Source organism: Hemitrygon akajei, chromosome 8 (assembly GCF_048418815.1).
Source record: "Hemitrygon akajei chromosome 8, sHemAka1.3, whole genome shotgun sequence".
NCBI lineage: Eukaryota > Metazoa > Chordata > Chondrichthyes > Myliobatiformes > Dasyatidae > Hemitrygon > Hemitrygon akajei.
The window spans coordinates 37,781,924-37,796,627 of record NC_133131.1 but is presented as its reverse complement, the minus strand read 5'-3'; the positions used below and the strand labels follow the sequence as shown (position 1 = coordinate 37,796,627).

The 14,704-nt window shown below is 37.6% G+C and overlaps 1 protein-coding gene across 7 annotated transcripts in view; it reads right to left on the bottom strand.

The window, feature by feature from the left end:
* elna (elastin a) overlaps positions 1-14,704 on the bottom strand; it is a 227,255-nt gene that overhangs the window by 96,479 nt on the left and 116,072 nt on the right. For all 7 annotated transcript variants that reach the window (XM_073053627.1, XM_073053632.1, XM_073053626.1 and 4 more), the window contains 8 exons: positions 12,347-12,382; positions 11,597-11,653; positions 10,483-10,517; positions 8,531-8,576; positions 6,649-6,684; positions 3,737-3,811; positions 1,667-1,702; positions 861-932 (listed from right to left, as the gene is read on the bottom strand). In XM_073053627.1, the coding sequence (XP_072909728.1) occupies positions 861-932; positions 1,667-1,702; positions 3,737-3,811; positions 6,649-6,684; positions 8,531-8,576; positions 10,483-10,517; positions 11,597-11,653; positions 12,347-12,382 (393 nt within the window). The remainder of the gene's footprint in view (positions 1-860; positions 933-1,666; positions 1,703-3,736; positions 3,812-6,648; positions 6,685-8,530; positions 8,577-10,482; positions 10,518-11,596; positions 11,654-12,346; positions 12,383-14,704) is intronic.

Here is a 14,704-nt window from a genome sequence, read left to right as displayed (position 1 = left end):
TGAAAAGTCCAATCAAAGATCATTTTCAGAGCAATTCTGGGTAAAGATTTGAGTGTGTTGTTAGGCTTGATGGTGGCAGAAAGTGAAAGTGAACATATTTCTTAGCCAGTAGTGGTTTCCACTGAAATCTGAAACTCTTTTTACAAGACCATCTCAGTTCAAAACCAAGCTAGAAGAAAATCCAATCTTCTCCATAGAAATCATCAGAAGGGTTGCACAGTGTTGCAGCTAATAAGCCACTATTTCACAGTAGAGCGACATGGCTTCAAATCTAATCTCAGGTCCTGTCTGTATGAAGTTTGCCATGTTCTCTCTGGGACTACAAAGGTTTTCCTCTAGTGCTCCAGTTTCCTCACACATTCCGAAGAAGTATAGATAAACAGGTCATCTGGCACTGTGCATTGCCCCCAGTGTGTGACTGAGTGGTTGGGTCTGGGGGAAGTCAAAGGGGGAAGAATCAAATATGGGATAATCGGAGATTAGTATTTATCTATTGTTTCTATTTTTGCACTATTTTTAATCTAACTATTTAACACACATTTTTTCTGTATTTATCATGTATTGCCCTGCTGCTGCTGCTAAATTAACAAATTTCACGACACATGCCAGTGATGTTAAATCTGATTCTGGTTCTGGTCTATGAGAGCTGAAGAGCCTGTTTCTGTGCTGTATCTCTCCACGGCTATGACTCCATTCTTAAGTTCGCTCAGGAAGGATAATTTTTTTCTACTTGCAATCAAACTATAGAATTCATATAAAGCGAAAGGCTACAAATTTTTAAAGAAAAAAATTACAAAACTTGTCAAAAACCGTACTTAAAGTTTCCATTCAAAAATTAAGATATTGGAAGATTAAATTACCAGGTACACCTCCTTGAACAGCACCTGGAACACCCCTAAATGGAAAAGCAAGAAGCCCTCCTGGAGCACCACCTGGAATATCAACACAACTGATGTACAACCACTTCAACTTTGTATCGCCCTAACAAGAGTGATTTTTATTTGTTACCAAGTTTACAGCATTATTCATATTACCAATTACAAGAATAAATTGCTAATTTCATCAACTGCGAGAACAGATTGTGCACCATGTTCAAAAGTTTAATGCCTTCATTATTTAACTCATACAGTCGTAGTGAAAGTGGAGAAATTGTGTTTGACGTGAAAGAGTAGTTTACTCCATTTTGAATGCGAAGACCATAATGTTAACTGACTGTGGAATATGCACTATGATGGAAAATCTGAGAATCTTTCTAAAAAAAATGGGCTACAGCATACAAGGACACTAGAAATACTCAGGTATGTGAAGGATGTGGTTAGATGAAATTTGGAACAGTTTAGCAGATGATCCTAACACTTGAGTGTCTGAATATTTAAACAGCTGCCTAACAATTCTGACTTTTTGCAATATTCTACCATTTACTTAGGTCATATATTTGTCAAGAGGATTATTAAGTTATTGTACCATGCTTATTAATACATTATTGAGATTCAGTGATGCACTGCTACATGTGAAACCAATGAGATTCTCTTGAAATGAAGACTTTAAAAAAATTTATTGTTTTTGGTAGGATCAAATAGCAGAGTGAACACAAGGTATTGTATAGATTACAGAATTCCCCATGAAACAAAGTGGCATTGATGGAACAATGTATAGGAAATTTTACCTCCATATTTGGCTGCTTTGGCTGCTCCATAAGCACCTGCAATGTCAAAGGATTTATGTTACAACAGCACCCTGTGTAGGTTAACACCATCACACCATTACAGAGAAAAATGATTCAAAGATATTTAGTATTGAGGCAAATTCTTCAAGCCCAGCTAACAAAATTCCGATGAAACATTAACTCTGTTCATTACTTTATAGATGCTGCTTGATCGTTGTGTGCTTCAAGACCTATTTTTGTAACAAAATAAAATCATCTATATGCTTACATTTTCGACAAGAAAGAACAATTTGTTATTAATTCCGTTTGGTTGCATAATGCATATACTGAATGATTTACCTTACTCCATATAGTTTCATGGTATATATACTGAATGATTTACCTTATTCCCTGTGGTTGTGTGGTATATACACTGAATGATTTACCTTATTCCCTGTGGTTGTGTGGTATATACACTGAATGATTTACCTTATTCCCTATGGTTGTGTGGTATATACATTGAATAATTTACCTTATTCCATATGGTTGCATGGTGTATATACTGAATCATTTACCTTATTGCCAGGTTTTTCAATACTATCATATATATACTTTTTGATATTTGTTGGCACTGCAGCACATTCCATCATCAAACTAAGCTGAGGTGGCTCTTCTTATGTCAAACCATGTTATTGAAGGAATGTTGACTAAGTACCCAGTGAGTTGGGTTACCTGCAGAAATCAACAGCTGAGAAGATACTCAGGCAGTCCGTATCTGTAAATGATAATTCATTCTCTGGCCATTCACTGTTATGGACAGATCCTCACCTGGTAATGTTTAAACTATCATCACCCAATTTGCACAAGGAACATTGGAATTGACACAGAACGTTGAGTGCAATAGTTATGTACATCTATAGCCTCCAAGGGACTTGAACCCATGAAAACTTCATTGAGTGTCACATTGTAGACTTAGTATGTGGTCAACAATGACTCACTCAAGAGGACACCTTAGAGGCATGGAAACAGGATCTTTGGTCCTTTGGTCCAAACCACCACCACTAACCCTCTGTATGAATGCCCAAACCAAATTTAACTCAGGTCTACAAAGTCTCCATGGATCCCATGTGCCTTATTTTGAATCAATTTACCATGAGGGACCTTGTGAAAAACTTTACTTAATTCCATGAAGGCAACGTCCATTGCCCTACCTTCATCTATCAGCTTTGTCACCTCCTTAAAGGCGTCAATTGTCTGTAAGATATGACCTTCCCCACAGAAAGACATGCTGATTATTCCTAAAAAGTCTATGCTATCCCAAATGCAAATAAATCCTATCCCTTTGAATTTTGAACAATACTTTCATTACCACAGATGCAGGCTCACCAGTCTATAAATTTTTGGTTTCTCCCTTTTGCCACTCTTAATCAGAGGGACAACACTGGGTATTTTCCAGTTCTCTGGGAGCTCACCTATATTCTCTGTGAAGGCCTCAACAACCTCTTCTCTTGCCTCTCACTGTGACCGACCAGGCACTGGAGGCTTATCAACCCCAATGCTCCCCAAGAAACCTAACATCTCCTTCTTGAAATCAACAAGCCCTAGAATATTGACATTTGACCTGCTGATCTCTCTATCCTCCATGTCCTTTACTTCACTGAATACTAACCTGAATTACTTACTTAGGACCTTACCCACTTTCACTGACTTCAGGCAAAGATTTCCTCCTTTGTTCTTGAGCAGTCCGATACTCTCCTTTAGGCCTTGTGTTTTTAATGCATGTGTAAGGTGCCTGGAGATTTTCCTAAACCCTACTTGCCAAGGACGTTTCACAGCCCCTTTTATTGCAGCCTCCTGATTCCCTATTTAAATTCTTTCCTGCTTCCTTTATATTCCTCAAGGGCCCTGCCCAATTTTACATGTCCAGTCCCAAACCTTACACATGCTTCCTTTTCCTTTTTAACTAGATTTGCAACATTTGTCATTCTCCAAAATTCATTTTTTTGACCTGGAATCAATAAAACATATGTAATCCATCAGCATCAAAATATATTACAAGTATCATGAACAAGTGACAAAATTTTCAGAGACCTGCTGGAATGCCACCTGGAAGACCCCCTAGACCAGATGTAATTGGAAGTGCAGGAACCCCTCCTGGGACACCACCTGGAATATCAAAGTAGGAGAGCAAAAAAAAAATCAGTGATATTTTCTGTAAATTCTCAGACTCACATAGCATTGATACTGAAATCATTTAGTTATTACTGAATTTGCCAAACATTAAGTTGTCTTTACTTGCTGTAAGAACAGATTCAGGAAAGTGAATAGATGTTCAAGTACTTCCGATTACGTTAATGAGAAGGAGAATCTACACTCAGTGGCCACTTTATTAGGTACCACCATTGCAGCCTTCTGCTGCTGTAGCCCAGCCACTTCATGTTTGACATGTGTGTTCAGAGATTCTCTTCGGCACGCCACTGTGGTAACATGTGACTATTTGTATTACTGTCAGCCTGAACCAATCTGGCCATTCTCCTCTGACCTCTCTCGTTAACAAGGCAGTTTTGCCAACAGAACTGCTGCTCATTGGATATTGTTTGTTTCTTGCATCGTTCTCTGTCAACTCCAGAGATTATTGTGCATGAAAATCCCAGGAGATCAGCAGTTTCTGTGATACTTAAACCACCCTGCCTGGTATCAACACTTTCAGTAGATCACGTTTTCCCCCTTTCCAGTGTTTGGTCTGAACAACTGAACATTCTGACCATGCTTTTATGCACTGAGTTTCTGCCATATGATTGGCTGATTAGACATTTGCATTAATGAGCAGGTGTACCAAATAAAGGAGCCATGGGTGTGCTGCATACTGTAGGGAAATTCTGGATCTAAACTGGTCAAGAAATAGAGCATGAAGAAAACCTAAAAATACTCCAAACAATGCAGTGAGCACAAGTGTGCCAGGACAGTGGAAATGGTCAAGTGTAACCACTGTGGATGGAATTTAATACTGTTCAGTAATTGATTCAGAATTTTTTAGTCTTGATCAATTGACTCATCTGTTTAAATCTTGGTTTAAAAAGGACACCAGGAACACTTTTACCAGGATGTTGTCTGAAATGGAGAGCTGCCATTCGGGAAGGTGTAGTCACTGGGTCTAGCACAGGCAAATGGGATTACTGTGGACAGGCATCATAGCCAGTACTGAAGTGGCGGGACAAGAGATCATGTTTCAGGGCTGTATGATTTTACGATTATAATGTGATTCAGCAAATGTTATCAAAGAGTAATGTTTGAATTTAACAACCTGTAATCTAGTAATTGGCTTATGAATCATCAATCTATTTCATATTCCATTCAAAGCATTATGAGCAAAAATGGCTTCAGCAAAACAGATCTTAATACCATTTCATTTTTAATCAATGCTTTATTAAATGTTTCTCTTTAAGTGTTATTCTGCACACTCTGGTTCATGCACTTTAGGAGCCTTGCTCTTAAAGACAACAAAAGGAAGGTGCAAAATGAAACCAGTAATTTTATGAGTCAGCACTTCCCCATGGAGAAATACACTTGATTACTCAGCATAGAAAATGGTGAATGCACTAAGGAACTACACTCGGTGGCCACTTTATTAGGTATACCAACTTGTTAGTGCAAATATATAATGAACCAATTATGTGGCAGCAACTCAATGCATAAAAGCATGCAGACACGGTCAAGAGGCTCAGTTGTTGGTCAGACCAAACATCGGAATGGGGAAGGAATGCAGTCGAAGTGATTTTGACTGTGGATTGATTGTTAGTGCCCCACAGGGTGGTTTGAGCATCTCAAACTGCTGGACTCCTGGGATTTTCACGCACAGCAGTCTTTTAATGTTTGCAGAAAATGCTGCAAAACAAAGCAAAATCCAGTGAGCAGCAATTCTGTAGGTGAAAATCTCTTCTGTAGGTCAGAAGAGATTGGCCAGACTGGTTCAAGCTGACAGGAAGGTGACTTTAAATCAAATAACCATACTTTACAACAGTTGTGTGCAGAAGAGCTTCTCTGAATGTTAGCAACGTGTCAAATCTTAGAGTGGATGGCCTCCAGCAGCACAAGACCACATACACTTAATGACCACTCTATTAGGAACAGGAGGTATCTCATAAAGGGGTCACTGAGCGTACTTGTGCTGTCGAAATCTATCAAGGAATTTTACTTTAAAGAAGAGAAGGGGTGCTGATGATAACTTGTTCAGTTGCCAACTCCTTTGGCGGGAAAGAAACTGAGAAACTAAGTACTTCCCTCAGTGTAGACACCTGAGATTTAATCAGAAGGATTAGTCGTTCAGCGTGTTGCACAAAAGACCATCCTGTTGCTTCCCTCTTCCCAGTAATGCAAAGGGATGGAAGGAGAGAACCAAAAGGTGGATTTATCCACTGAAAAGCCAATGTTTGGTACTTGTTAATATCTCTTTACCCTTATATGTTCTGTTTCTACACATGTAGCACAACAAAGCACAAAACTAAAATAACAAAATGGTATCAGTGAGCAATAACAGATTCCAAATCTAGGAAAATAGAAACATACAATCATATATATATATATATATATATATATATATATATATATATATATATATATATATATATATATATATATATATATATACACACATACATACACACACACAGTGCATAATACTATATTGTGATGTTTGATAGATGTTTGACATCACTGCAAAGGGGTCACTGATATTCTCCTTAACCAAAGTGATATTTTTAAATCTACCTTAGGAAATGCTGGAAACATGCAGCAGATCAGGCAGCATCTGTTTCTCTTTCCACAGATGCTGTTTGACCTGCTGAGTCTTTCCATCATTTTCTATTTTTGTTTCAGATTACCAGCTGATGCAGCTTTAAATGTCTGCCAGTTGCCTAGGTCAAATAGAAGAGAAACACAGATCTGGATAGCAGGGTTGTCTGTGAAGCAGAGTGTCACTGAATTATGAAAACCGGAAGATTTACCTGCAGCTTTAGCTGCTTTGGCTGCAGCATATCCACCTACAAGGAAGAAAAGTGAGAGAGAGAGAGAGGACAGGTACATTGAGTGTGGGATTTTCAGCAACATTATTTACACCAATGAAATCCCAAAAAAATTCAAAATGCTGAAAAAATATTTCTGCTCTTGAAATCTGTGTGTGGTTCCCAACTGCCAACATACGGTACCCACTTCACAAGCTATATACTGTAGCACTACTTCCTTCGCTAATAGGGGATCATAAAACCGTGAGACATCGGAGCAGAATTAGGCCATCAAACTCAGAGTCTTCTCAGTCATTCCATCATGGCTGATCCTGGATCCCACTCAACCCCATACACCTGCTTTCTCGCCATATCCTTTGATGCCCTGACCAATCAGGAAACGATCAATTTTCACCTTAAGTATACACATGGACTGGGCCTGCACCGCAGCCTGTGGCAGAGCATTCCTCAGATTCACTCCTCTCTGGCTAAAAATATTGCTCCTTACCTCTGTTCCAAAAGGATGCCCCTCAATTTTGAGGCTGTGCCCTCTAGTTCTGGATAACCCCATCATAGGAAGCATCCTCACCACATCCACCCTATCCAGTCCTTTCAGCATTCCCCCCGCATTCTTCTGAATTCCAGTGAGTACACGCCCAAAGCTGCCAAATGCTCCTCATATGTTAACCCCTTCATTCCTGGAATCATCCTCATGAAACTCCTCTGGACTCCCTCCAATGACAACACATCCTTTCTGAAATACAGGGCCCAAAACTGTTGACAATACCCTTACTCCAAGTTCGGCCTGACTAGGGTCTTACCTTTCCAATATTTTTATTAATTTACATATAAGAATACAGAGTACAAGAAAAAATTATATATCAATACATTATACTAAATTGCATATAAAGACTCCTTACCCTATATTCATGCAGATTAATTAATTTGTAACATTGAAATATAGTAATTTTATTGTATAAAAAAATCTAACCCACTACCAAGACCGAAGCTGATTAGTAAAGAAGTCCCCACAATGTTTGAAAGTCTTGACTAGATTCAGAGATTGAATGTTGCATCTTCTCTAAATTTAAACATGATATCACATCACGTAACCATTGGGTGTGAATAGGAGGGCCGCATCTTTCCATTTAAGCAAGAGCGTCCTTCTGGCCATAAGAGAAGTAAAAGCCAAAATGTGCAAGTCAGATGACTCCAAAATATCCTTTCCTCCAACAACACCAAATAAAGCAGTCAAGGGATTAGGTTTAAGGTTTACTTTGAAAAGTATCGAGAAAGTTTGAAATACTTCTTTCCAATATTTTCCAAGACTTGGACATGTCCAAAACATATGAATGAGTGAAGCTTCTCCGTTATTACATTTCTCACAATACAGAGATATATCCAACTAAAAATTAGTCAACTTATCCTTGGTCATATGGGCCTTATGGACCACTTTAAATTGCTGACTAGGTTCTTACAAAGGCTCAGCATTATCTCCTTGCTTTTATATTATATTCCCCTTGAAATAAATGCCAACATTGCATTTGCCTCCTTTACCGCACACTCAACCTGTAAATTAACCTTCTGGGAGTCTTGCATGAGGATTCCCTCTGTATCTCTGATGTTTGATAATAATAGGGCTTATTCACACCTGAGGCTCCCATTTTAGAAAAATCACTCAGTCTGTTTTTGAATTACACCAGGCTACTCCATGATTGCTAAATAATTAATCTGATCACAAAAGTGAGAAGAACTTAAAGACTACTTTCCAGTGCAAAGCATCTGAATTACCAAAGCTGTTAAAATACAGTACACACATTTCAATCAAGATCAAAATAGATTGAAAAAAAACATTAATAAGTGACTAAATTACTAGGAGCAGCACCTGGAACACCTCCGGGAACAACCCCTGGGACGCCTCCGGGGACACCCCCTGGGACACCTCCGGGAACACCCCCTGGGACACCTGAAATATAAGCACAGGAGAGATAAAATTAACTACATTTTCTACAAAACTGATAGCTTCAATGCTATTTAATTCGATCAACATTCCATAATTACTGAGACCATAAATGTGAATTGCTGTAAAGAAAGATTCTGCAGTGTGACTAAGAGATCAAATGTTTTTAGTTTCTTGAATGACATTGCTGAGATCAAATTTGATGAGGAACAGCAATTTATTCTGTAGCTTAGATCCTGCACCCTGTGAGAATTTTTGATAGTTGCCAATTAAATTATTACAAGTGTTTCACCTTTGTGTAAGTGTGACTCCATTAATAGTGAATCCCAACGTGGAAACAATGATAATGACCAAAAGCATAAACGAGGAGCAGCAACTTCTGTATCTATAAACAGTAATTATGTTGATCTAACATTTGTCAGGAATATTGTTCCACTTTTTTGATATTTAAAAATGTTTTGATATTCAATAAGGATCCTCATAAAGGATGAATGATGGAGTTGGAGATGATGTATTGGTATTTACAGAAGACTGGTTAATCAATAAAAGGCAGAGATAAGTGCTGAATGGATGTCTGTTTGGTTGGCAATCAGTGTTATAGGGGTTGGAACTGGGCTCGCAATTGTTCACAATACTTTAAAATATTTTGGAAGAGAGACTGAGTGTAGTATATCGAAGTTTGCTGATGACACTGAATTGAGTGAAGAAGCTAGCTGTGTAGAGGATTCAGAGAGATATAGGTCGGTTAAGTGAGTGGGCGAGTGTTCAGCAGATGGACTACAAAGCTGGTAAATGCAAGGTCATCCATTTGGGGGAGGGGAAGAAGTAGAAGATCATATTGCTACTTAAACGGTGAAAGATTGCAGAATGCTGTTGTGCAACGGAACTTAGGAGTGCCTCTGTACAAAGCAGTCTTGGGACAATGATTGGCGGAGTTGGAGATAATGAGGAAAAGAATATGGAGGGGCATAAATCAGATGGAAAATAGTATGCAGCAGTTTCAGGTGGAACTTAATCCAGTCAAGCGTTTGGGTCATCTAATACTGGCTGGACATAAACAATAAATAGTAGATATCTTAGAACTGTTGATATACAGAGGGACCTTGGGGTGTAAGTTTATAACTCCCATAAAATAATGTCACATATAGATAGGGTAGGGTAATAAAGCATCAGCATGCTGGCCTTAATAGGTACAGGTATTGAATATATGGCCTGGAATATCATGTTGTATGTCATATTGCACAAGAAATATTGTCTGCAGTACTGGTCATAGCGGTACAAGAAAGAGTACAGAAGGCATGTCAACATGTTACATGCAATGGAGGACTTCAGTTACAATTAGAGATTGGAAAAACTGGGACTGTTCTCACTGGAGTGGAGGAGGGTAAGGGATTACTTTAGTAAGGTTTATATTAATTATAAGAGGCATGAATACAGTAAGTAGTCAGTGTCTCCAAAATAGAGGAGTCTAAAGCTAGAGGGCAGGCTGAGAGGGGAAAAGAGTTAAAGGGAATCTAAGGAGCAAGTTTTTCCACACAGAGGGTGTTGCATATATACCAAGTTACCAGATGAGATGATAGAGGCAGATACAATCACAGCTTTTAGAAACAGGTCACGAGGAAATCTGCAGATGCTGGAAAAACAGGTACATGATTAGGAAAGGAATAGATGGATATTGGTCAAATGTAGGAAAATGGGATAGGCATAGACAGGTACTTGGTTGGCAAGGACATGTGGGTGAAGAGCCTGTTTCTATATTGTACAGGTCAATGGCTCCACAACTCCAGTGGCTTACAAGCAGAGTGAGCGAGAGAGTTTGTATAGATTAGGCTTACCCAATGTACAGTGACTGGAGCAAGAAAATAGAAAGGTTTACCTCCATATTTTGCTGCTTTGGCTGCTCCATATCCAGCTGCAAATGACATGAGATTGAAAAGTTAACTCAGAATATGGGTACATATTGTGTGAAGTGATGAGTAACCCTAAAAAAATGAACCCCATCATCCCTTTCCTGTAAATCCCCATATGCCGACATTCCGTATAAGTGTAAATTGTTCAAATGATTTAACAAAGTAATCCATGTGATTACAATTAGAATACAGAAAGGCTGTTCACAGATACATTTTGCATCTATATATGGTTCATGTGTAGATTATCCAATAAAGAGTATTAAAGTGTGATTAAATTACTGGATTATTGACAAGAGGTCTGGAGCATTGATACCAAGATACTGGTTTAAATCCCAATATAGCTGTTGAAAATTTTAAATTCAAGTAGTTAAATAAATCTGGAATTAAATTCAAATAATTATTATCACTAATTATGACCAATTAATCAACAAAATTGTGTAAAGATGCTTGTGGCTCACTATATTCTCTATATTCAGAATAAAGTTATTTCCAAAAACTTAGCAATGTGTTGAAGTGACCACTTAAATTATGTGTAAGAGTATCAGGATGGGCTAAAACACAAGCAATATTATATGTATTAATATGTATCAATATTAAAACCTTTTGTAAGAAGCATAGAATTTATACTAAATAATTTATCCATTTGTTTACATAGTTCAGATGTTTTTAACTTTAATTGATAGAACAGATGAATTAAATCTGCCAATAATACACTTTCCACTCAGGGATTTGGCGCGCTTCCCCACCAGCATTGTGCAGACACAAGAGGCCACGTAACACATAGAAAATGCAAGGTGACTGAGCAATTTTCACTTTTTATAATAGGGTTTGCTCTAACATTATCAATTTACAAGATTTGCTAGTTTAAACATAGGGGTCCTGAGTTTCCTCTATGAAACCTTATTCCATTCTGTTCTTGTGTCAAGCTGGGCTGCATATGTAATCGAATCACAACAGTGAAAAAATTGGAAGTCTTCTCCCAAATGTAAAGCACAACATAGTGAAATGTAAAAAGCTGCAAACAATAAAACACACACATTACATACAATATCAAAATTTCATAATAAAGTGACAAAATTACCAGGAACACCCCCTGGAATTAAACCTCCTTGAGCAAGTAACCCTCTTGGAAGAATGCCTGGAATATAAACACAGGAAAGGTACAGTCATCTGTATTTTCTGTAGAACTCACAGAATTGCATCGATAATGTTTTTTAAATCTGAAGTACTTTAATCTCAAAGGTGAATTGTTGCTTTATTTCCTGTAAAACGAAAGATTCTACAGTGTGACCAGGTGTTGAAATACATTCTATTGCCAGAATGAGATGGCAGAAATTATATTTGATGAGCAAGAACAGTTTATCTTATTGTTTAGTTTCAAGGTGTGATAATCATCCATACTGGAGGTGTACATATTTACAGTATGAAAAAAAGTGAAAATATTTCATGTTTCACCATCTGATAAGCACAACACTCCTACGCATTTTCCCTGATTACCAATGAATACAACCTGGAATCAATTACAATGCCCAAAGGCATAAATTAATAATAGTCTAAACAGTAGATCTGCCCCTCAGATTCTTTCCATCACTGTTATCAGACTTTACTTTTGTTAAGAGAATTGTTCCCAAAAATTCTGACATATAATATTATAATGTCTTGATATCTGATATTCCACTGCCTCATTAGGGAGTTTACTCCTAGCAGAAATATTTCAATTATTTAACTCTTGACAGAAGCATGCAGAGAGAATGAGCATGAAAGTTTGCATGAATTATGTTCCTCAAGGTGCAGTAGATCCTTGACTGAGCTAAGAAATAAATGAACTTACCTCCATATTTAGCTGCTTTGGCTGCCGCATACCCACCTGCGACGACATAAGATTAGCAAGTTAAGACAGTGAACAGGCACATACAGTGTAAAATAATGAGCATCATAAAGATGGACCCTATCAGCACATTTCAGAGTAAACCCATTGTGAATAATCTATATTAATGCAACTTTTTTTTTCAGGTAAACTAACCAAGTAATCTATAATATTACAATTAGGATAAGAAACCATGATTTGACCATAAATTCCTTACCCCATTATAGATAATTTACAACTTATCTTACGAAGAGCTGACAATTGGGTACAATTAAGCCACTAGGTGAGCAGCCAATCTCTGGAACATTGATCCAGAGGCAGGCGTCTAAACCTTAAAGTGACAGTGGAAAATACAAATTCAAGTAATTACATGAATTTGGAATTACTTATTGTTACTAATGCTGTCTGTGTATTCACTTAGTTGTCATAAAGTTGATTGTGGTCCATTGATGTCCCGCTTGGAAAAAGAATATGAATTCCATATTATTCTGGCATATAGGCGACTTCAGACCCACTAACATAGCTGATCCTGAACCTCAGCTGAAGAGCAGTTTCTGTCAGTTAGTAACTGCTTAGTGCCATTTGTACCCTCAAGTATGTAAACATATTTGAATATTTAATGATATTACATGAGATTCCATAATCAAAATAAGTTGATGATAGGGGGACTGACTCACAAAATAAACTCTGATGGCTATTGCTACCACTCATTAAGTTCCTGACCAAAGGCTGTTAGAACTTCCACTGAGCTGAACCATCAGCAGAGCTCTTCAGCTCAATGGATATCAAGCAATCTTCACCCAGCAAGGAATGAATGACTTTTGTTTGAATACTTGCAGACATGGGCCAGTTTTATGCTGGCAGTGTTTGAAGTTTCATTGCGAACTCCCTGTGAAAACCTTTGACATTCATATGGAATGTTTACTGAGGCTGCAAAATCTCTTGTGCATCTGTCAATAATTATGGACTTGATCCCATTCATTATCATATCTGTTGCATCACTGGGGGATACTCACAACATTACATTTCACATTAGGAGCTGGACATCAATGGCTAAAACTTTCAAATGAAAAACATGTTTCTTTTCCATTCCTCAAGTATAATCTAGTGTAGACATTCCCAACTTTTTAATGAATAGGACAGTTAAAAGATAGAAGCAGCACATATCTAGAATTTTTCATAGACATCCACAACCAGTTACTTGGGAATTAAGGGCAATACGAGTGAATCTGCAGATGCTGGAAATCAATAAAAAACACAAAATGCTGGCAGAACTCAGCAGGCCAGACAGCATCTATGGGAGGAGGTAGTGACGACTTGACAGGGTGGGAGGAGGAATAGTCTAGGTAGCTGTGGGAGTCTGTAGGTTTGTAGTAGACATCAGTGGATAGGCTGTTTCCAGAGATAGAGATAGAGTCGTCACTACCTCCTCCCAAAGATGCTGTCTGGCTTGCTGAGTTCTGCCAGCATTTTGTGTTTTTTACTTGGGAATTAAAGTTATTATCTGGTGTGTATTTAATATTTCATCAGTTTAATGTTTTGAAGTTACAAACATAACACTTTGTGTAAAACAAAAACTAAAATGCAAGGTCCCACAGAGCAAGTACCACAGAGAGATGAATATATGGATTTATTTCTTTAATGGTGCTGGTAGAGGGAGGAAAATTTTTCTTCTAATGGCAGGTAATGTTTTCAGATTGTTTGTAGCATTATAAACTATATGGGAATTATCAATATTCTCAGAGGAAAGTTACTTTGAAAATTATAGTAATGTATTAAAATAACACCTTAAATTAGCTGTTGAAATTCTGGGTCTAAATACACATGACAGGATGAGAGTTAATTTTACTCTATATTAGAGTGTAATTTTAGAAAGACACAGAATTTATACCAGTATGTTTATTCATTAATTTACAAAGTTCAGATGTTTTTAATTTACATCAATACTACAAAACAATTAAAAATGCCAAAAAAGCTTTTCTGACTCAAACATTTTTATTGGATCCTAAGCAGCATGTTGTAAGTTCAACAAAGTCCATCCACTTCAAAAATGAAAGACTAGAGAACAATTTTCCAAGCTAATACCAAGGGCTTATACAAACTTCATGCTCCGATTTACAAAATTTTCTTAGTTCATAAGCAGTCTGGGGAATTTGCAGTCTCCACTAGGGAACCCAACTTGATACTGTGCTGATAACAGCCCAAGGTAATATAGGAGTGATAAAATCTTAAAGTTTAGTAACACACACAAAATGCTGGTGGAATGCAGCAGGCCAGGCAGCATCTATAGGGAGAAGTGCTGTTGACATTTCGGGCCAAGAC